General features: G+C 37.4%; 2 protein-coding genes across 7 annotated transcripts in view; both read right to left on the bottom strand.

Moving 5' to 3' along the window:
* RSBN1 (round spermatid basic protein 1) overlaps positions 1 to 2,612 on the bottom strand; it is a 28,898-nt gene extending 26,286 nt beyond the window's left edge. The window contains exon 1 of the mRNA XM_026675153.2: positions 2,104 to 2,612. Coding sequence (XP_026530938.1) covers positions 2,104 to 2,554 — 451 coding nt within the window. The 5' untranslated portion in view covers positions 2,555 to 2,612. The remainder of the gene's footprint in view (positions 1 to 2,103) is intronic.
* Positions 2,613 to 6,226: 3,614 nt separating this feature from the next.
* PTPN22 (protein tyrosine phosphatase non-receptor type 22) overlaps positions 6,227 to 24,333 on the bottom strand; it is a 42,275-nt gene continuing 24,168 nt past the window's right edge. For 2 of the 6 annotated variants that reach the window (XM_087959570.1, XM_087959569.1), the window contains 12 exons: positions 24,195 to 24,272; positions 22,883 to 22,975; positions 21,838 to 21,914; positions 20,018 to 20,697; positions 14,737 to 14,835; positions 14,493 to 14,623; positions 13,795 to 13,822; positions 13,282 to 13,368; positions 10,092 to 10,192; positions 9,270 to 9,300; positions 7,305 to 7,430; positions 6,227 to 6,355 (listed from right to left, as the gene is read on the bottom strand). In XM_087959570.1, the coding sequence (XP_087815696.1) occupies positions 6,291 to 6,355; positions 7,305 to 7,430; positions 9,270 to 9,300; positions 10,092 to 10,192; positions 13,282 to 13,368; positions 13,795 to 13,822; positions 14,493 to 14,623; positions 14,737 to 14,835; positions 20,018 to 20,697; positions 21,838 to 21,914; positions 22,883 to 22,975; positions 24,195 to 24,272 (1,596 nt within the window). In that variant the 3' untranslated portion in view covers positions 6,227 to 6,290. The remainder of the gene's footprint in view (positions 6,356 to 7,304; positions 7,431 to 9,269; positions 9,301 to 10,091; positions 10,193 to 13,281; positions 13,369 to 13,794; positions 13,823 to 14,492; positions 14,624 to 14,736; positions 14,836 to 20,017; positions 20,698 to 21,837; positions 21,915 to 22,882; positions 22,976 to 24,194; positions 24,273 to 24,333) is intronic. The other 4 variants (XM_087959572.1, XM_026675151.2, XM_087959571.1 and 1 more) reach the window with 3 other exon arrangements.

Genomic DNA, 24,333 nt, shown 5'->3' with positions numbered 1-24,333 from the left:
TTACATAAGGTTATATTTGGTTTAAATTGCTGTTATGTATGTCTATGTTAGACTAAGCAACTTTAGTGATTTCCTGGTTTGAGTGGTCTTTTATAATGCAAACAAAGGAGCTAGATAATCATGAAAAAAAATATTTCTATATATGATAGCCTAAATTGGTCTATTTAATTAGTAATTAAACTGCTATTTTTAGCAACTGCTGAACTTTTTATATACACGTTTCATGTAATATGAGAGTTTTTACAGGATAGCACAGAATGGATGTTAATGAACTTTGCAGCATATAGATTTTAACATTTGAGCCACTTTAACTTAGAAGACATAACTTGATAGTATTTCTTAAACCATTTTGTATTAAGTTGTTCGTATCCAATAATCTAACAAATATATTTGTATTTTAAAAAACTGAGGAAAGTAAAACTTCACTAGTTATTCCTCACTTCAGTATGCATTTATGTTCAACTGCTACAATATTACATTAGAAGTTTTTTAAACCATTTCAAATTTAATATACTTAGGCTAATGGTTTTTCATCAGTAAATACTTTAGCTAATCCATTTTTATATCTCTGCTTTTGAAGTCATGATTTTGTTTGTATGCCTAAATTATACAGGCACTCAAATTTTGAAGTCATATCTACAAAATGTTGATTGCTATAAACAGGTATAATCCCTAATTTATATTAAACTGTAAGTGAGCAATTCCAAATAATTAACATCTACAAATTAAATCCTTCCCTGAAACAATACCAACTTATGAAAAGAACAAAACATAAATGAAAGAGCATGTGGGAAAACATAAGCACTTAGGAAATATTTTTTATTCTATATAAATATTTGTCATATTTAAATTCATACTAGGTAGTAATGAAGTTAAGAACCAGATGGTAAGATATCCCAACATATGGTAAACTGATTGTCTATAAGGGATAAATTGTTTTAAATAGTTTGTAGCAAAATAGTAACTTTACAGAACTGAGCAATGTTTGCCACACAAACATCATGTTTTGCCTCCCCACAGTAGTAAATTTTAGGTTGAGAGGATCCACTCTTTTATCTAACTTTTTAAAGACACTGTTTTAAGAGTTAGAAAGCCTGTGGGCTTTTAAGCATTATCTTTTAAAAAAATAAACATGAAAATAGCAATGTTTATTCTCCCAACTGGTTTGTAGCAGAGCACATCCACATAACAATTTCTTAATCGTTTAGAGTCACAACAGTAACTACATTAGAACAAAACCAGAACTATATTTGTTTAAAAACTTTAACCTCTAGTCAAGATTTTCAACAAGTTTAAATTTATTTTATCCATGTTGCAGTATTTACCTAGTCGTTGATATTCATCCCCCACCCCAAAAGCCATTAGTTTGTTTTCCCACTGTAACATATACAATAACTGAATTTGTTTCATTTACAAACATGTTTGGACCAATTAAGAATTATGGCATAATACATAATCTCCTAGTTCAAGGAACAGATAATCATCTCACTATTAACCGAAATCAAAATAAATCTTAGAAACAAGGCACTACATAAGTGAACTTTAGATCACCTTTCAAAACTGGCAAGTGAATACATTATGTACAGTCTGCCTAGAGAAGATGTATTTATATGTATGCGTGCATGCCTCTCTCCTTATGTATATATAGACACATTTCTTTTTCCGAAAAAAGCAGCACGAAAGTAATGTATAAAAAAAGATCCTGTCGCGGATCATGAGTTGACAGCAACCTCCCTTTAAGGAAAGTGACAAACTTAAGGAAAGCTCTGTGTAAGAAGACGCCTCAGGGCTCCCATTCGCCAAGTCATAGAAACGCTGACCTTTTTCTACCACTATCAAATCTTCGGGGTCTTTCGTTCCTGGGTTCATAATTCATGACCAATTCCTTATTGTCAAGTTAGGTCAAAGAAGCCCGGCAAAGGCCTCTTGAACTGAGCTTCGAGGGCGTGCCGAAGTCAGGAGCGAGTCGCTGCAACAGACGTTTGGGGAGCGGAACGCGCTCGCCCAAAGGAAGCAGTAACATCCTGGTCCGGGGCGGGGGGGGGAGACAAACCAAACCCTCCCCCCAAGTCCGAACCGTCCCGGCCCCTTGCTCCAACTCACCTCGTTTGCTGGGCCGCCCGAGAGCCCCGTCACCGGAGCTTCCCCGCCTACCCTTGTGGGGCTTCTCCCCAGAGGAATGGCCAGGCTCCGAGTCCCCACTGTCCGGACGGTGCCGGTGTCGGTGGTGATGTCGTCGCTCGCAGTGCAGGGCCTGCGGGGACAGGCTAAGCGGAGAGAAAGTAAAAAGCCCAGCGGGGGCGGAAGGCACGGCAGGAGTCGCTGGGAGGCCGGGAACGGAGGCCGGCGGCAGCGGAGGCTCTGCCTGAGAGGGCCTCACCGTAAGCGGGGGCTGGCTCAACTTCGCCCTCTTGCAGCTCCCGGCATCCCCGAGAGGACCTTTCCGCTTCCTCCCTCCACCCCTCGGTCGACCAGGCCGGTCACCGAGTGGCAGCGAAGGCGTCTCTTCCGCGCCCCGGGACACGGCGCGTACCGCAGCGACCTGCGCAGCCATTTCGCTCTCTCCCTCACACACATTTAAATGGCCCGAGCGCCTGTAAAGGTTGCGCAGGCGTCGCTTGACACTCTCTGGGAATTGTGGTCCAATATTGCACGTCGGGATCTGTAGTTTTCTTTGACTGGACGTATGCTTTTTTATGCAAAGGTTGCTGGGAAATGAAGTTTTCATTCTAGTTTTCAGTAGTTTTCAACGAAGAGGAGCGTGCAGAGAATCACGCAGCACGGCCACATCACGTAGACTTCCTGAGGGTGGGGGGGAGTGGAGGTAAATTTCAATCATGCGTGAGTGGGCGGGGGAAATCCCGATGCTTTAATGGAGCATGCGTATTAGTTCAGCTTCGGATCTTTTCTATGCCGAGGTTGAATACTGGGAATTGTATTGTTATGAAAGTTGGGATTTCTAAGTATATGCAGAGTGCATATGATCGCCTTTAATATATGTAATTCAGATCAGGGCTTCCGTTTCATGGAACAGTCAGTGTTTTATATGTTGTTAAAACCAGCCACAGGAACATGTATTGTGTAAATGCAATAGAGTGCTGAACAACGACAAAGTCTTAAAACGCGCGTTATTAAAGAAAATAAACAGCACTTTGGAAGATTTCGATAGTCGAACGATTATAACCTTGTTTTACCAAGGCTAGGAATGAGCTCTCAGGCTGTTTTATGTTGCTTATTTTATGCTTAGCTAAGGCAATTGAGGCACTGGATGAGAACTAATAGATTTCCGTGAAATTAGAAAAATAATTAGAAGATGCCGACCAAACCCCAAAGGTTAAGCTTTTGGCTGGCTTACAGCTCTTCTCTGTAGTTAATAGTTTCCCTCAGTTTCCTGGTTGGGTAGGATGTTCTTTGCTACAGTGTTCAAGATCTCCCCTTATTCAGTGAGGTATGTCTGGTAGATGTTTTGAAGCCTGCATTTCATCTAACTGCATTTGATGTACATTTTAAGTTTGTTGTGCACATTCTGCAATTTATCCTGTCTTAATGTCATGATTTTAACTCAAGTTTGCTGCTTGCTTTTTCACTTAATTCCCACAGCACTGTCTCATTTCTCATCTTTTTTTTTGTCATTTTCTCATCTTTCCGGCTATTTTCTCCTATTGATTCTTAATGGTTCATTAATTGTTGTTTGTAACTTGTGATTAATGATTATAATTATAATTTATGATCTATGACCTATTGCTTGCTGTTTATATGTATACTGTGAGCTTATACACCAAAGATAAATTCCTTGTGTGTCCAGTGACACTTGGCCAATAAAGAACTCCTATCCTATCCTATCATACTATTCTTATTTTCTATCCTAATTTAAGCAGGCCTCTGGTGGAAATTTATTCTGCTTTCTTAAAAACTTTCCAAAACGAAGTTACTTTTCCAGCCAGCTCCAGAGCATTTGAACTTCAAAATGCATTCTTAAAAGACTACACATATTTCATAAAGGGAAAAACAACACTACTCGATCAGGCTGATACATGTAATCCCAGTACAATACTGATGCAAATACATGTGGGATAACAATGTAGCAGGAAAACTCTGCTAGTCTGCAGTGACAAAAAAAATCAGGCAAGTAATGTGGCTTGATTGTAATTTAAACTGAGATGGGACGAGAAGAGATCTGTATAACCTGCACTACACAACCAACCTGCTTCCCCCCCCCCCGCCCAATACAAGTCATTCTATGCATCTGATAAATTGAACAGCAGCTCATAAAAGCTTATGCTTTTAATAAAATTTGTTAATTGGAAAAGGTGCTACCAAATGCCTAAATTTGGTTTCTCATGAAATTAAAAGACAATACCTAAAAACTGCAGAAATTAATGGAAATGAATGGAGTGAGTGATATTTGAGAAATGATAACTGCCTCAACAGTAAGATTTACATATTCTTCAGGTAGGCACTCTTCTTATCCAAAGATAGATTATCTTTGGGGTTTTAAAACTTTTTGAATTGACTGTAGCGAGTAGAAATTGTACCATAGGAATTTCAGACCATGCTCCAGTTAAATCTGAATTTAATTTGGATGAAAGCATCCTTGTCCAGTTCAATTAATGGAGAGCCTGTGGCCTTTTAAAGATGTTGTTACAATAATAAAATACTACATAAGAAAGAAGAAATCAAATTGCAAATAGGTCAATTGTCTTGGTTCACATACAGTAGCTACAGCTCAGTGCTTTTTTAATATGAAGGGTATAAGAAAGATTCCACATCTCACTATATAAAATACTTTATTTGAGAAATTAAATATTAATTACCTAAAATACATTATTATTGAAAAAGAAATTAGGCAATTTCCCTGTAGATCTAAAAGAATTTTGATATAGACATGGGGTGGGGGGAATGGTAGGTAGAAAATGACAAGCTGTTTTTGGTATTGTTTCTGATGTTGTTTCATTCTTAATAGCTTTTTCAGATGTATGACTTTTCTGGTTGTTACTTGATAGCATTTATGTGAATTGCTAAATTATACATAAGATAATCTCTAAGTACTATAACTCTTATAGGGTAGTTACTCAACTATTGTAGATTATGTCAAATTTTTATACATAACTATACAGTCGTATAGCTGTAAATAACCATGCTAATTGTTTAGCCTGCAGGATAAACAGTGCTATTTTGAGAAGTTATTTAATCTTCAAATAGTAACTGGTCTCTAAAATCAAAATGGAACTCACAATCAAAACAAGTATTTTGATCTGACACACTACAAAATATGCTTGAAAATAAAATGAGTGAATAGAGGGCAACCCAAACTTTGGTCTTTGCTGTTGAAGAAGTGCTCTAGCCAGTGATGGGATTCAAAAAATTTTATTACCGGTTCTCTGGGCATGGCTTGGTAGGTGTGGTTTGGTGGCGTGGTTTGGTGGGTGTGGCAGGGGAATGATATTGCAAAATCTCCATTACCTTCCCACCCCACTGACCTGCTTTCCAGCTCCGTTCTCCTGTGCAGGGCAACAAAAGAAGACCCAGCCAATCAGCTGGGACTCAGGAGGCAGAGAATAGATGGGGGTGGGGCCAGTCAGAGGTAGTATTGGCTGGCTCTCCAAATTACTCAAAATTTCTGCTACTGGTTCTCCAGAACTGTTCAGAATCTGCTGAATACCACCTCTGGCTCTAGCACTTCAAAATGTGAAGCTCCTATTTTAACTCACAAGAAATCACTTGATATCAATTTTGAAAGTGTGCTGAAATGTCCACCAGCTGCATAGTACCCTTCCTGATAAATAACAGTTATTATAGTCAGATGCCTTGCCAATCTCTTATCTGTTTCAAAGGCAAGGGAAGCTGAAGTCATATCTCCATGACAGGCATAGGCCCAGAATATATAAATGGCAAATGACATGCCTTTCTACTAAAAACCAGGTGCCATTCTTGAAGAGCAACACAATTTATATTTCTATAGCAGCAGATTTAAGATAACACCATAAGATACTACGGTTACTTGAACCTTGGTGTTTATTTTTTGTTCATTTCAATATGCTGTTTGTTCAACAATTTTACCTGATGTTGTCTGATGGAAACAAATATTGGAAGTAGCTCAAAAGTTCTCTGATCCCATTTCCTCAGCATGACATGCAATCCAAATCAGATGGACAGGTGAGATTATCTGATTATCAATTTTACTAAGAACATACAGCATACAAGGCTAAATACTGTAATAAAAGTCTTTTTGTTCAAAATGGTGCTGTTTATTGGAAACAAACAGGAGAAACATCAGCAAGGTAAGTCTACTAAATATTCCAATTTGGTGGTGGATCTCTTGGTCCTTTTGGTTTGGAAAATCGGTTTGCAAAGCCTGTGACAAAAAATAAAACTGTTAAGCACTACTATCATATTTTATATAAATAAATTAAATCTTCAGTGAATCTGAAGCAAAAATTTACTGGGTAGGCATGTCACTGACAGAAGCTATGGGAGAAAGAGTGCAGCTATTCCAAACAAATACTTTGACAACCACAGTAATAAATGTATTGTTCATCATAAAGCAATCAAGTATTTTTTTAAATTGAAGCTAAGCAATAAATGTATAAGTACAGATAAATAAATTTAAAATGCTTAAATGTAGCAATAATATTGCATATGGTAGTATGGGTTGGTGCTAACAATTGATTAAATTGCTTTATATCTATAATCATCTCTAGTAAAGTAGCTGAGAGTTGAATGATTTTTTTCTTTTATTTAGGAGTGGAGGTAATTACTACCTATTTTTCTCCACAACAACAATGCTGTGAGGTAGATGGTGTGGTAAAGTGATTGGCTCAAGGTCACCCACTGGCTTTCTATGGCTAAGGATGACTAGAAATTGGATCTTCTTGGGAAAATATGGAAGAATTTTGAACTATTTTCAGAAAAGATTTTTTTCCTTCTTCCTGTCAACATGTCAGTGCCATTTTCCCATAGTTGTCAACATGTATTTTCACATTTCAATTTAATCCTAGGTATTTTCAATCACTTTATATTATTTTAGAAAACTATCTAGCCAAGAAGTAAAACTGTTGGCACCAGTTAAGATAAGAATTAAAAAATATAAGCCAACATCTTACCATATTTAATAAATGTAAAAAGGATTCTGGCCATGCTTTTCATTCTTTATGTATATGCATATGATGCTGTATATGGTAGGATGAGAAATATTGGTGATAGCATTACAAACTCAACTGGAAAGTTGTAATAATTTAGAGAATGCAAGAAAACATTAGGATAGGTAGTATTCTAATTTTGGACTTCAATATTCTATGGGTTACCTTCATAGTAAATTGAACATTGAAGCTTTTTTTTTAAAAAATGCATACCAAAACTCAGAATAGAGCTGTGATGATTTGACTGATTATGCTCCGGAGCTCTTACTAACGAAGGTGGATTCCAAATACCTAAAAATTCAAAAATATCTTCAGTAAGTCATAGTTAAGTGTGACAAAAACAGATTTCATGCACTGTAATGTGATTCTTGATGTAAGGGAAGTCTTGCTTAAATTGGAATAGGAAAGATAAAAGAATATCCATTAAACGTACCACTCATTATGAATGCTATATTGTAAGCCAATATTCTAATACTGGTACTAGTGCTCTTTTGATGTTCTGGCCATTAAGAATTGTTTATTTCATAATGATATGCCTTTGTAATTATGTAAAAGTTTACATGACAGAAGAAAGTGGACCTGTGGCTTTTATCATAAACTGGGGAATATAAGATCCAGATGGGTCTTTTGAAGATCCACAGAAAAAGTTCCCCCATGTAATTGGATGAACCTCTTAAGAAATACTACAGAATTATTTGTTGTAGAATTTTTTCCAGTAAACCTAAAATATCAACCTGTAGGATGTTTTCTCAAATCTGGCTCTTTGTGGATGTGCTGGAGCTCATCGAATTGGGGAAAGATGCTGTAGAACATTTCAGCTGCCACTGATTGGAACAGTATTTGAGGATTTTGTTAATAACATATTATTGGTATGTATGGCTCATTTTTATATCCTTTTAAAATATCTACTTACGTGGCCATACTCAGCCCCAAATTTATTAATAATTAAAGATAATAGAACAACTATGGAATCCAGGAAGTTTTTGTCACTTAAACAACGTTAAAGCCAATTAGTTTTATATGTCTTCCTTTCTGGGGGATCTAATGGCTGACAGGATGACATTTGATTGGTTTACAAGTACATCTTGTCAACTCTTAACTGCTATTTGATCTGAAACAATTGCCCACTGATCCCAGAAACTTCTGACAGACTTCTTTCTCTTTAGCAATCTAGTGGTTTTGGTATTATTCCGCTTATTTCATTTCATTAATTCTTTTGGTCCTGGGCCAGGCTTTCCAAGATGGTCATCTTCCTCTTGTCAGACTTCAATGTACTGTTTTGTTTTTTGCCTAAGTCTCATTGCAGCAGCAAACAATTAGCAAAAAGCCTCGGTGGCGCAGTGGTTAGAGTGCAGTACTGCAGGCTACTTCTGCTGCCTGTCAGTTGCCTGCAATTGGGCAGATTGAATCCCGAGCTCAACATTGATTCAGCCTTCCATCCTTCTGAGGCGAGTAAAATGAGGACCCAGATTGTTGGGGGCAATATGCTGATTCTGTAAATTGCTTAGAGAGGGCTATAAAATCACTGTGAAGCAGTATATAAGTCTAAGTGCTATTGCTAATATCTCCAAGAAGAGTAGCAATATTACTCTTGGCAGCAAGAAGGTAAAACCACCTTAGAAATTAATTGTGGGTTAGTCAAGGGAAACGTAGGCAGAAGCCTGCATCATCAAATACATAGAGCAAAACTTTGGCATCAGCACTCTTAAATGTATGAATTAATGCCAAAGGTGCTTTCTCAGATAGATCTAAGGAATCTGTCAGCTAGAATGTGTATGTGTTTACCGAAATGGCCCCAATTCCTACTGTAAATGTTAATATTTTAAGGGCCGGATGGGAAATTTACACTGCTTTTAAGTTAAATTTCACTGGATAATTGCTGGCTATTTTCTATATATTTAAAATAGAATGGGAAAACAAAGTATTACATGTTAATAGTTTACCTTTTAAGCCTTTCATCCAATGCATAAATTAATTGTTGTTTCTGAAATCCTTCGGTATCTTTTGTCTCATTGAAAGACAATGGGATTTGATAGTTGTTTTTTATTAATCCAGTAAATTATTCGCTATCCTCTATACTTGTAAGGATATAAGTATATTGCTAATTATTTGTTTCTTTAAGATACTTACTGTTTTTCACATTTCGTAAAATTTTCAAACTCTGTAAAGAGAGAGAGAGAAAGTCTTCTGTTGGTATCAAGAAAGCATTAAGTACTAAAGATCATTAACACTTGGGAGTAGAGTTCTAACAGTGTAGATATGGAAAGAAAAGTGAGTATGAAATACAGTATACTACTTTTCTTTCTTTCTTAGAGCACACCCAATGCTATGAATGATCAATATGCCAAGTTTTTTGAGAGTAGAGCCTTCTGGATAAGATTACTGTAATATGTTCTACACAGGGTTGTCCTATTTAAAAGAAAGATTGGCAAGAAACAGATGTTGGTTTCTTTATTTTGGACACTCATGCATGCATAAAAGTATAAAAGAAGAGGAAGCTATTGCTAAATATTTATTAATGATATAAAAATAAACACAATACAACTCACTTTAAGTGAAGAATTGTTGTCTCTAAGACAGGGCATGCAACTGCATGAGGATATAGATGAGAACTATCAATCACTACAAGTGATATTGCAGTTGTTAACCTATACCGTAAATGCTTTCAGAACTTACTTTGTAATCACATCCAATCCAATAAACACGGTCATAAAAGAAATCCTAGTTGGGTCAAAAAGATGATGTTTTTCCAGTAAGAAAAACCACTTGCTTAAACCCTGGATAAATGAAGTTTCTCTAACCAAAAGAAATGTTGCATTGTGTAAAAACATCTGGTCTTTTGCACAACTGATATTTCTATAATTAGATTATGTGTAAGGGATGAGCGAAAAAAAAACCCTGCTTTTCTGTTTCTAAATTAATGATGCATATCGCCAGTTCTGCTTCCCTTACCTTGCTCCTTCTGAAGTGGCCTGCCTCTTTTGTCCTCTCCTTTGCCAATTTAATCTGAAGGTCTCCAAGGTTCGCTGCATTGTTCGTAACAGACTGACAAGCTATAAAAAGAAACAGTGTCAAAAAAAGACACACCAGAAAAACTCTCCTTAATATTAAAAAAGTATGTGTGAACAAAACATTATTAAACCAATTTTACTGACAAAAAAATCCCGTAGGACCTAAAATTACAGGAATACAGCCAATTTGTTTGTGAAAAATAAAAAAAACTTAAATCCATCTCTCAGCAGAGGCATTAATAGATGTATTTTTAAAAGTAGGTTAGGATGGAAATCACCCTAAGAGACAAATGTAAAACTGTCTACCAAACTGTAATCTAATATGTACCATAGCAGCTGCTTTGCCACAAGTATAAAAAATAGCTCTGATTGATTTTCTATATTGCTAGAATCACATTGAAATTTCAGGACATGATCATACACGTGGATGGTTTCATTTGAATAGAAAAACCAATTTGCACATAAATCAGTTCCAATATTTAAAACTAAGATTTTATTGCTGAAGTCACACTGCATGTTACCAGGCTTTGGAGTCAGTATATGTTTTACACAATCCCCAATTATAACTTCAAAAAGGCAACTATGATCTTATAAACAATGATCTCTCATCCTTTGATTGGCAATTTTTATTCTCTGGATGCAATACTGTAGAAGACCATTACAACATATTTTTACTTGAAGTCAAAAGAGTCATCAAACTATACGTACCATTAACAACTCCCAAAACCAGAAAAAACAAATTACCCAAAACAATAAGGAAGCTTCAATCCAAAAAGAAATCACTTTGGCAGAAAAACAAATCTGGTCACGTTGCCAACTTCAAAAGCTGATACAAAAATTTATGCCACCAGATAAAAACTGAATGCACCAATTATCACATTAAACAAGAAGAAAACCTTCTACGCACCAATTCCACCCGCATTTTCTACAATTTTGTAAACAACAAACTAAAAGACTCAAGGTCCATTCCACCCCTGAAAGGACCTAATGGTAAAGACTGCAACGACGACACTATTAAAGCCAACCTCTTTAACACATTCTTTGGCTCAGTATTTGTAAACAGCAATGGATCATGCCCAGTATTTCCTAGTCGAACCACAGACAACTAAAATGATCTAATACATATCGATTTTACAGAAGACAATGTTGAAAAAGCACTACGCAATCTAAAACCATCTCTATCTATTGGACCGGAAGAAATATGTGCATACTTCTTAAAAAAGCTATTCACTGCCATAGCCGAACGTCTAAGCATAATCTTTGAAAAATCTTTCAGGACCAGCTCCTTGCCAAAACTATAGTCACAAGCCACGGTCACCCCCATCTTCAAAAAGGGAGACCCCAGCCTAGTTGAAAATTACAGACCAATCTCTTTATGCTGTGTCACCTGTAAAGTCATGGAATCAATTATTAACCAATCCATCATCCTCCACTTAGAAACAAACAACCTACTCTCTAATAAACAATTTGGTTTCAGGAAAAAAACTATCATATAATCTGCAACTCTTACACTGAAAAAACATATGGACTACACAACTCGATCAGGGCAAAGCAATAGACGCAATCTAGATAGACTTCTGTAAAGCCTTTGATTCAGTGGTACATGACAAACTAATACTAAAACTAAAATCTTACAGTATCTCTGGACACCTGCATAACTGGATAGAAGCATTCCTGTCAAACAGACAACAAATGGTCAAAATTGGGAGTTGTCAACAGTGGTGTCCCCAAAATTGTCAACAGTGGTGTCCCCCAAGGCAGTGTTCTAGGACCAACTCTTTTCATACTCTACATAAATGACCTCTGTGATCATATCAAGAGCAACTGCGTTCTCTTCGCTGATGATGTAAAGCTATTCAACACCACAGACAATACTGCTACCCTTCAAAAAGACCTTGACTATGTATCAGAATGGTCAAGCAAATGGCAACTTCAAATCTTAACAAATAAATGGTCTGTCCTGCATATTGGCAAAAAAAATCCGAAAATAAAATACAGGCTGAATAGTCAAGACCTTGTTGATGATCCAAACTCTGTCAAGGATCTTGGAGTACTCTTCTCTAATGATCTAAGTGCTAGAGCCCACTGTAACTACATAGCCAAAAAGGCATTAAGAGTCGTTAACCTAATCTTACGCAGCTCTGGTAATATTACACTAATAACTAGAGCATACAAAACATTCGCTAGACCAATACTCGAATACAGCTCATCAGTCTGGAACCCACAAGAAGAGTTCTCCACTCCTCTACTCGTTGCAGAATACCTTATGCCACCAGACTTGAAATTCTAGACCTAGAAAACCTAGAACTACGCCGCCTTCGGTCCAATCTAAGTATAGTATATAAAATCATACATTGCAATGTCCTACCTGTCAATGAATACTTCAGCTTCAACCATAACAACACAAGAGCAAACAATAGATACAAACTCAAGGTTAATCACACCAAACTTGATTGCAGGAAATATGACTTCAGCAACAGAGTAGTCAATGTCTGGAATACTCTACCTGACTCTGTGGTTTCTTCCCCAAACCCCAAAAACTTTAACCTTAGACTGTCTACTATTGACCTCACCCCTTTCCTAAGAGGTCTGTAGGGGGCGTGCATAAGCGCACCAACATGCCTACCGTCCCTGTCCTATTGTTTCTTTTATTTTTATTTTTTATTTTTCTTATATGTATCCATATATTCATAACTATGTTTTTACTTATACCTATTATCTTGTAAGCAATTGACAAAAATAAATAAATAAATAAAATAAAATAAATAAACAAGAATGAAGCAAAATGGACGTCAACTAACTTTCTTAAGCAAACACTAGGCTACAGTCCAACATATCTGAAAAACCCTAAAAGCTTCTATTCATTTAGTACTCCATCTAATAATATTGGAAGAACACAATGCAAAAAATAGCTAGAAAGATCTGGATCCGGGTATCATTTTTATAAGCAGCTACTCAATTCTCTTTACCATCTGCAGTTGTAAATACCTTCTACCAACTGACTTCTTTCTATCAACTGGATCTTCTCAAAATTGCTTTAATTTCTCCTTTCTTCTAAACTGAGGACATTTTAAGTAAAAGCCCTACATATCTAAAACTATTATAAGATGACAAAAGTCTGTGGGACTTACGCTCCTCATCTGCAAGAAGAAATGATTCAGGAGTTCTCTCGGGAAGTGGGGGAGTAGGGGGTGAAGAAGATCGGTTCCACTGAAACTCTGTAATGATACAAAAAGAATGTATTTAAACTAGTTCGCATTTAACAATCCTAAGGCTCTGCAGTGATTCATTTGTGGTTCTATCAACAGCATTAATCACAACCGTTTAACAAGATTCCAGTCATGCATTTAAAAATCCTATACATGTTATGGCTGGACTCACACATTCTGCAGAGTCAGAGCGTGTTTTAATGCAGTGAAATATGCCCTGAGATATTGTTTTATACCAGAAACTAACAAGGTATGTACCCGATTAGCATATTGTGTAGTAACCTGTAACAAAAACCTTCACTATATAGTTTACAATAAAGTAACACATTGGTATAAAGGGTAGCTTGAGTAAAACTAAACTGTACTTTGAGTCATTATAAAGCAAGTAAGAACAATGGTTGTACATATTAATTAAAATATTAGGAGAAAAGGTACCTGATCTAGGCCTCTGTAGCTTTCCACTCTGGAAATGAACAAAAAGAGACAATGCTTAATCTTACCCCATCTTGGTAGGACTGTATTTAATTTTTATTGAGTATTTTGGTGTTTCCCAATGCACTGCCTTACACATGAGCAGGTGATGGGCAGATAAGGACAGAAACATTTAAAGCAATCATATTCACTGCAATTCAATCTGATAACACTAAAAAGTCACCCCTTCAAACGTCTTCTCTAATTCCAGTTCCAGAAGTTCAGGTCTCAGACCATTTGGGACAGAAAATATGAAAGAGCAACTGCTGGAATAATTTCTGGAAATTGCTCATCACGTCTAGATTCCTGCTACTCCTTGCTTCACTCAATGGGAATATAACCTGCTTTTTGTCTCAACCCCTGGAATTCAGATATCTATATATCTATAGCAGCAGTGGTGGGATTCAATTCTTTTTACTAATGGCTCTGTGGGCGTGGCTTGGTGGGCGTGGCAGGGGAAAGATACTGTAAAATCTCCAGTCAGAGGTGGTATTTGCCAGTTCTCCGAACTACTCAAAATTTCCGCTACCAGTTCTCCAGAACTGGTCAGAACCTGCTGAACCTGCCATATAGCAGTCTAGTTTATCAAAGAGGTAGCCTTTATTCGACCAAAGTCAGGCGTTTGGTAGAACAATGCTGCAGAATTTGTTTAAATCAGTTACCTTATTGGGTCTCAGTCTTACTGAGTCATCAGAAAATCTCAGCTGAGACACGCTGCTCCATTCCGTAGAGATTTTTGATTTGTTGTTTTTAGATGGTAGCTGATCATCTGAAACTGCTAACAAAGGTTTATCTGTAAATAATAAAAACCAGGAATTAAAACTGACTGATTTTTAAAATAACTTTATAGATAGCAGAAGTTTCCAAGCAATAAAAAACAGACCCAAGGGCCTACGTTGTGTTTACCCAATTGCTGGAACTCATTCTCTTCTCCAAGAACAATAAAAGATTCAGGGGTTCTCTCAGGCAGGGGAGGAGGAATATCTTCGTCATGCTGGGGAGAACCTGAAGTTTAAAAAAAAAACAAAAACCTGAAGATTAGAGGCCTTCCTTTTTACTAAGTTCTGCCATATCTGGCCTGCAGTATCTAAATGATCACTAGATGGCATTAAAAAAAACAAACACTGAAAATTCAAAGTTCTTGCTTTCCTCTAGAGCAGGGGTCCCCAACCACCGGTCGGGGGACCTGATGCACCGTCAGCGGAACAACTCCTGCAGACTCCTACCGGTCCGCTTGCTGGCGCCGCCATCTTTTTCACAAAAAGTGCTTCCGGTGAGCTTTCGGGTAGAAAGCCTCACCGGAAGCACGCTTTCATCAAAAAGATGGCGGGCGCCAAGCGCTTCGGTGAGCTTTTCCGGTAGAAAGCTCACCGGAAGCACTTTTCATCAAAAAGATGGCGCCCAGCTGATGCCGGTACCGGGCGCGGCGCCACAGCTGATGCCGGTGCCGGGCCGCGGCAAAAGGTTGGGGATTGCTTTCCTCTAGAGTCTAATGGTTTTCTAGATTTTTCTAGAACAGATCTGATAGTCCTATTTTACAAAAGTAATTGATTTCAGTACTGATTTATTAAAACCAAATACCAAATTCTATCTAGTGGGCCGGTCCTCCATGGTTAATCTTCACAAGAGAGTCGTGTATTGTTTATTTATTTATTTTATTTATTTATTTGATTTGCCAATTGTTTACAAGATAATAAGTATAAGTGTATACATAGTTGTGAATACATGAAATGGGTACATATAAGAAAAATAAAAGAATAAGAGAAACAATAGGACAGGGACGGTAGGCACGATGGTGCGCTTATGCACGCCCCCTACAGACCTCTTAGGAAAGGGGTGAGGTCAATAGTAGACAGTCTAAGGTTAAAGTTTTTGGGGTTTGGGGAAGAGACTACAGAGTCGGGTAGAGTATTCCAGACATTGACCACTCTATTGCTGAAGTCGTATTTCCTGCAATCAAGTTTGGTGCGGTTTACTTTGAGTTTGTATCTATTGTGTGCTCTTGTGTTGTTATGGTTGAAACTGAAGTATTCATTGACAGGTAGGACATTGCAATGTATGATTTTATATACCATGCTTAAGTCAGACCGAAGACGGCGTAATTCAAGGTTTTCTAGTTTTAGAATTTCAAGTCTGGTGGCATAAGGTATTCTACAACGAGTAGAAGAGTGGAGAACTCTTCTTGTGAAATATTTCTGGACTTTCTCAATTGTGCTAATATCAGATACGTAATGAGGGTTCCAGACTGATGAACTGTATTCGAGTATTGGTCTAGCAAATGTTTTGTATGCTCTGGTTAGTAGTGTGATATTACCAGAGGAAAAACTACGTAGGATTAGGTTAACAACTCTTAATGCCTTTTTGGCTATGTAGTTGCAGTGGGCTCTAGCACTTAGATCATTAGAGGTGAGTATTCCAAGGTCCTTTACAGAGCTTGGGTCATCAACAAGATCTTACAATCTCGTACAACAAGATTGTACGAGAGCTGTTCATGTTTATAGAAGTTTGATTATTAAAAAGATATGGCACTATGCTGTTCTAAACCAGTGTTCTCTTCTGACTGCCCCCTGGATCTTAAGAAGAGGGCTCTCTGCCCTTGTATTCTTTCAAACTAGACATGCCAGAAACTGAACACTGAGCTTTCTGGACAGAAACCATGCATCCCTCCTTGAGCTACAGTTCCTCCCTTGCTTCCATTTTGAACGGCTTTTCATTGCTGCTATTTCTGAGGCCCATTCGGTTAATATGATTATCATCTGATTTCATTCAATAGGTAAATCTATAAATCTATATTTAGGAAATATCTAGTATCAGTAAGCTACTAGCTAGCACTCTACATCTGCTTTTACTTTGAACAGCAATCTTTATTGTCTCTAAAATGCCAAACACTTATTGGAGTCTGTTCACATTTTCAAACATCTGAATCAATGGTGGGATTCATATTTTTTTTACTACCAGTTCTGTGGGTGGGGCTTGGTGGGTGTGGCAGGGGAAGGATACTGTAAAATCTCCAGTCAGAGGTGGTATTTGCCGATTCTGCAAACTGCTCAAAATTTCTGCTACCGGTTCTCCAGAACTGGTCAGAACCTGCTGAATATCACCTCTGATCTGAATTTCTAATATGAAAATGTTAGGCATATACAGTGCTGCCAAAATATAAAAGTGGTTTACCTGTGCATTTTAATATACCTTTGTGACCACTAGATGGCCCTAGAGCTAATCGTTTGAAACAGAAAAATTTGTAGACTTTAATTTGCCCTGCATTTGCATGCTTCTTAAATATTAATCAAGGGAGAAATTGTCAATTTTTATTACTGATTATCATTAGCCAGTTCTCCTGGAATAATTTATCTCAACTCACTAAGTTCTGGGTATTAAAAATTCAGATGGAAGAGCTATCTACACTGTTCCAAATAGACATCTGCTGAAAAATTATTCCATTTCTTTCCACCTCAGAACTTTTTTTCATACATAAGGATTATAGGATCATTTCTTGCTTCTGTATCTATATCATCTGCTTTTTGCCATATGGAGCAGATTGTGATGAAGGATTTCAATTCTTTGCTTCACTGTTTTATTTCTGCAGAACTCTGGGGGGGGGGAATTCTGCGTGCTCTCTCTCTTTTGCAGAACAAGCCTTCGGTTACAATTCAGTTTCCTGTTGTCATCACTCAAAGGAAAAAAGAGTAAAGACTTCAGCCAGTTTTGCCTGGTCTGCAGCCAAATGTCAACAGAAATTTGTCTGGGTTGGCTTCTGTAACTTAGCCCATGAGAAAGCATGTTTTGTGCTTGTTATTGTCCTTTTTTTAATGGAGTACTTGCTCTTTTTTATTTCTCCCTTTCCCTTGTCCCTTTAATTATTCTCTAATTTATTAATTGGCTATGGCATAACAGCTGCACAAATAAAATCAATTCATTTATTGATACTAGTCAGAAGTTTCCAAATTGCGGGTGGGGTAGGAGATCAAATTGACAGAACATGTGCTCTTACATTGCAGGTTTTAGTCTGATATTCTGCTTAGGCTATTACAAGTTTCTAGCAGCAAATGTGCCAGGTCACCCTGATGAATTTTATATCTATTGTAGGGGGCTTTGTTATTATTAACAGGACCCAAAAATTGACATAAACGATATAATACTTGGGTCTAATCATATTATGGTGGGATTGGATTAATGTATGTACCCAAGTTCCATCATATGTAATCTCTTCTATGGTTATATTTATGTATGTATGAATTTGGTCTAAGGCAATAATAAAATATGTAAATACGGTATGTATGGTTTTGCTCATTGTGCTCAGCCATATTACAAATAACGCTTTAACAAATTGCCAATATATACATTGAATAAAAAGATTTTCCCTGAAGAAAAACTATTAGTTTTCCGCTTAGATTCCTAATATTTATGCTTATCAAAATTAATTTTAAAACAGGGGTTTGAATATTGTGTCCTCTAACTGCATTCTAACCACTGCATGGTGGTGTAGTGGTTAGACTGCAATACTACAGGCTACTTCTGACTGTCGGCTGCCAGTAGTTTAGCAGTTCGAGTCTCATTGGCTCAAGGTTGACTCAGCCTTCCATCCTTCCCAGGTCAGTAAAATGGGGACCCAGATTATTGAGGACAATGTGCTGAAACTGTAAACCACTTAGAATGGGCTGGAAACTGCTGTGAAGCGGTATAAGTCTAAGTGCTATTGCTATTGTTCTAGTATCTCTTGACTATCATGTAAACTCTGGAACCTAAACATTTTCTGCGTCACATTCAGAATTCAAAAATAAAAGATATATTAGGAAAGAACAGGATTACCACCTATACAATATCAAAGCCTCCTCATTTTATATAACCAATCTGTACACCATATCTCGGTTGGTAACACTTCCTTGTCTTATTTGTTAAATGTTTGGATATAATCACTCATGTATCCTAATGGACCACTTTTATGGGCTACACTTTTTCTCAGTAATGAAAGCATGAGAAAGTTCATGTCCTAAAGTGATCCTCTGTGGAGTACCAAAAGGCGCTATTCTTTCACCCTCCTCTTCAACATCTACATGAAGCCTCTGGAAGAAGAGGTCATCTTCTGGCATAGGGTCAGGTATCATCTGCTTGCCTCTCGATTAGGGTAAGGATTCATTCAATTAATTTACTTTGTCAGTCATAAGTCTGGTAGGCTGTATCAACAGGATCTTCCTGGCTTCTAATAACACTACCAAAGAAAGAGACCATTGCTCAGTAGAACAACACATCTTAGATGCAAAAGGTTTGGGACTGAAAAAGCTGCTGCTCACAAAATTGGAGAGCTTGTGGCTGGGCTGACCTAGGCTAAGTTGTAATTTGGAAATTTAGTCGCTAAAATTTCATAATTTACAGGCCAGATATTGCTGAAGTAGAACTGATGATACATTGGTGTACCATCATTTATGGCTGATACATTGATGGGTTCTCAATCCTGAGTCAAACAAAGGTGCTATCTCAACATCTGGAAGCTGCGAGTTCTGTTGAGAAAAATACTCCAGCCTGAAGAAGACTTTTGCACAACTCCCATATTATCTGCTGCCTTTGAAGATAATCCAGTAGCTACAGCTGGTCTAGAATACAATGGCTCTAGTTAATGGCACCGCCCAACTTGCCCAAGTAACACTACAACTGCAAGAATTTCACCAGTTGCCAATTGCAACTGGGTGTGATTCAAGGTGTAGATTGTCAACTCTGATATGGCTTGGATCCTGGATAAATGTGGAACTATTTTCTCCCAGGCATTTTTGCCTATCCAGTAAGACCCAATAGGGAGGGTTATCAACTATCAGCATCCTCTGAAATCCCTGAGAACCATGAGGATGTGTCTATTTTGCATCTGTCCCTCCTTTGAAGCAGTGCTTCATCTGAAGTCAGGTTAGCACCGAACCTGTTAGCATTCAGGAAAACTGTCAAAACTATTCTAAACAGCCTTTGGAAATTGTTGCTACAATGAGTTCTTTTCCTGTAGCAAACAATTACTGCTGCTAAGACTATTTCTCTTGGTATATTTATGGTTTAGGAAATGTGATTGCTATTTCTTTAGGGGTTCAGTTACTTTTATTCTTTTGTAATTTTTTTTAATTTATAAGATGCTCAGAGTTTCTTGGAATTGAGCAGCATATATATTGCCGAAATGAAATAATGCTGCAACCTTGCTTAAACTTACTGTGGCAGACTGCATCCAAAGGACTAGAATCCTGGGCTGGAGGGTTGAACAATGGGTAGCTGGTCTCTGAGCTCTCCAAAGACTGGTCTGCAAAGGCCAGAGCAGAAGATGAAGGAACTGTTCTAAGAGGACTGAAAGTAGACTCGAGATGTGCTGGGGAGCAGGGTTCTTTTGATGAGAGAGAAGAAAAGTAGGGGTCTTCTGATGACCATATACAGTGCTGGTGGCACAAATTCTTGAGCTTGTAGTGCCGGGCATTGTTTGGCAGCTTGTTTGAAAGGTTTGAATCAAGTTGAAAGCCTCCACACTGGCCAGATTCTGAATCCATTTTTGTCAATGGCTGCAGTGTTTTCTGTGAAACTGGTTGAAAAGGAGTAGATTTGGTTGGGGTAGGGTGCACTTTGGTATCTAAGCCGATCCCAGTTTTATCATCCGTTTTCACAGTGAGAAGTGGATCAGTCGAAAAACAATAACTGAAGTCCAAACTGTGATGTTTGTGGAGTGGCTGTTTTGCCAACCAAGAATCGCATTCTGTGGTTCTGCCAGCAGTAGGGTTCAATGCTCCAACAGAAATTGCTGGCCTGACCAAAGAAGCACCACCTCTGTTTCGGTCAAGGATGTTTAAGCTTTGTGTAGCACAATTGGGACACCGAGATTTCTCCTGATGCTCTTGTACAGAACTGCAAGAGAGATTATGTAATTCAAGATTTTCCAAAATGGGCAAGGTGAAGGAAAAGTTTTATGTTAGATATTCTGAACATCTGTCAATGTTGCTAACACTTCAATACACTTCTAGCATTTTTCTACCAGAATATTTACTTCTTTCCAATTTAAGGCTGCTAAATGCCAACCTTTACTTTTTAATATGGAAAAAGGAAATTAAATGCATGGTGAGCAATCATATTAATTATATTTAGTTTTCATTAAATATACATTTGAATTGCATTCAAATAACATTAACTTTTTGTCCTCGATTTGCCTTGATTCCATTTCTTTTTTCTCCTGGATTCTTTACAATAAGATCCTTCTTTCAGAGTGCAAGTGCCCCCAAGTGATGCCTCCCCATAAGAAAATCCAGAACAAAATCCAACTAATTTAAAATCTTGCCTATCTTATTGCTTAAACAAGTCAATTCAGCAAGGCTTAGAGTATTTCCACCTTTTATTTTCAGAATTAGTTGTTGTTATGTCTGATCTCATGATTCCAGTGGATATCAAGTGGATTTACTGCTGGCTCAGCATATCTGAATGAAATTGGACTTTCCACTTGAAGCACTAATTCTGAAAAGTTTATGTGTGGTCCATTCTCGTAATTGGTAGGAATTCCTGGCTACTTTCTCTTCCCCTAGTCCTAGACCTAGAGGTTAAGCCACAAGAATGTGGTTCTCAGCATATTACTAATCTGCTTTTGAGGAACTGAGGACTGAAAACAGTGGCAGCCTAGAAATGCCCAAATAGACCAATATTCTCAAGATTTCATCTAGTAACCACAGCTAATAGCCACTGATGTGCATGCTGTTTAGCCATTTCTCTAAGGAAATCTTACATAGTGGTGGATGATTGGCCCAGAATCAGTTTATTCACTCTGTAGTTAAGAAATAGTTATAAGTGCAAACATACTAGTACAAACATGACTATGTTCATGAAAGAGAACTGAAGAGAACTATGAGGAACTCAACTGAAACTCATGAGATTTACAGTGTGGAAGTTCCAATGAATTCAGTGAAACTGACTTCAGGTAAATCTTTTTAGTACAAAATTCTCCAGTCCTTATTTCTATCCAGATTTTGTGCTGCATTAAAGAATAATATTTATTTTTACCTGTCTGGTTGCTTTATACAAAACTTTTCTCTATCTGGATCCTGAGGTATATTGGCTACAGAATGGTTTATTCCAGTCTGCAAAAGATACAAAAGTTCAGGTTATGAGGCAAGACTCACTTCTTAGTCACAGCCCAAATAAAAACAGTTATCACATATTACATTATTAAGATTTCTCTATCAAGCAAAAGAGAATTGCTGCTCATATCTCCTTCTGCTAGCTAATAGACATTTTCAGTCCCAGAAGCCCTCCATCAAAATTGCAAGATTGATGTTAGAATAAAAGGATAAAACATTACCTTTATGCTAAAAAGAATATCCACTACCATCTTAGGACCATGCCTGCTACTGCAGTATGTGAAGATATTACCTGAAAACAGCATGTTTTTTGTCCCAGAGCAATAAAAAAATGATAATTTGCTACATTCGCATACAATCCAATGGATTTGGATTATCATGGACTAACATAACTCTCCAACAAATTTAATTATTGTAACTCATTGTCTAAAACTCATATGGCTAATTAAAGACTGTTACTCACCACTATATCAACTACTTTATGAAAAAAACCAGGAAACAAACTAAAAGGGGAACTTGATCAGTTAGGAAAATCAAAATGGCACAAATGGCAGGATTGAAATCCAAGAGAGAAGGGAACAGGTGTCAGTCAATCTACATCCAAGCTGAAGTAATTAAGTTTTAAGTAACTGGAGAGGGCTTTTCTTATCTAGGGGAAATTCCAGCTGCTCATCTATTTCCTATTTTAGTGTAATGCTTGACGGCTACTTCTTTGTCTTAATTAAAATTTGGTGCTTTATTAAGCTCACTTTGGGATGGCAATGAATAGAGCTATGAAATTTCATTTTATCTTAGATTGTTATCACATTTTAGACCAAAAGTAGCTGCAAAGAGGAATAGGAAGAATACAGGCCTGAGTGCATGTGATATTGATCTTAAAATATAGATAAGTACTTTGCAGTATTGTTTTGGAAAAACAGTCACATTAACTTTCTTTATTTGCAATCAGAGCCAGCAGGAAGGCTTACCTCTATAACAACAGGATCAGAATGACTGGAGAATGCTTCAATCTGCCTTTTAAAGAGTTCGATCACTGCATCATAGACCAACTTATACTGACCCTGAAAAATATCAGCCACGAGTCATGTGGAAATACATCACAAATGCCTATTCATTTCTCTACATTGCAAGTCTAGGCTGTCTAATATAAGTAAGTTCAGATACATTTATGGGTTCTAGCATCTGATCTTAGAGGCACTGATTATACTTCCCAAACTGAAGTTGGGGGAATCCCTTTAACAAGCTCCTATGGTTGGATGTTGTATTTGGATTTGGCAAGACAGAAGAGGAAATTGCAGTTCTGCTTTATTTCCAGTGGCTTATTTACTAGTAAAACTGAACAGAGAAGGAGGATGAGAACATAAATTCAATCAACAGTGGCATATCATTCTGAGAAATGATTTGCATTTGAAGGAGTATATGCTCTTCAAGCAACCAGTTTGGCAAATGTCTTCAGCGCACATTGTTGAGGTAATTCCCCGTTAGGAGAATGAGCGCATACAGGGGAGACGTATTTGAGAGAAGTGTTTGAATAATACACACACAGAACACAGATACACTGTACAGTAAATGTAGGTTTTTACTTCCAGAAAGGTTTAAGCAAAGTTCAAAATAAGCAGCCCAAAGTCATTCACAAGTAAATCAGTCAGTCTTCATCCAGGGAAAATCCAGTAACAAATTTCAGTGTCAAAAACAGTTCAGTAACAGACTTACATCAAATCCATGAATATCAGTCAATTAGGAAAAATGGAGGAACGGCAATACTCTCCAACAGAAGGAAAAACAGACTCGCTCACTTCACTGAGACTCTTCTGAGACAAAGGCTAAGACAAACCAGGTTTCTGGCTCCATCTTATGGCCGTTTGAGTAACCACACCCAATTGCAGTTTTTAGCATGCTCTTAAAGAGACAGTATTAACATGTCTATCCTGGCTTATATATTTCCAACCCAAATAGCTGTTAGATGTCTTATATTCCTAACACACATTATTAAAGAGCTCTTAGATAACTTGTACTTTTCTCTCCCTTTTTCTGAAAGCATCAACACCTGCTTCTTTGATGTAGCCCTAAGAGGCCCTTAGTATTAAAAAAATATCATTACTGTCTTGCACAAGATTTTCTTATAGCACAGCGATGTCTTTACAGACAAATAAGCTTCTTCGCTTCTTTGAGTGCTTTTAATGGAAAATGGTGTAAAGTATTTAATAACATACAATTAACTGAAACATTACTAATGCTTGGCATTGTAATAAAGAAAGAAACCAAATTGTCTGAACATACCTGAGTTTGTACCACCAAAGGTCTCTGCGTGCGCATTTCCTGAATCATATTAAAAATGCTGAAGTTCATTGGTAGAATCTTCAGAGGAAAAAAAACAGAGAAAGCATTGCTCATTTGAAAGGCCGAGCTATGTAATCTG

Source organism: Notechis scutatus, chromosome 3 (assembly GCF_049901735.1).
Source record: "Notechis scutatus isolate UNSWTSFEM ecotype Mainland chromosome 3, rNotScu1.2, whole genome shotgun sequence".
Taxonomy (NCBI): Eukaryota; Metazoa; Chordata; class Lepidosauria; order Squamata; family Elapidae; genus Notechis; species Notechis scutatus.
Note: the sequence above shows the minus strand (reverse complement) of the source record. Positions and strands in the feature narration are given on the sequence as shown.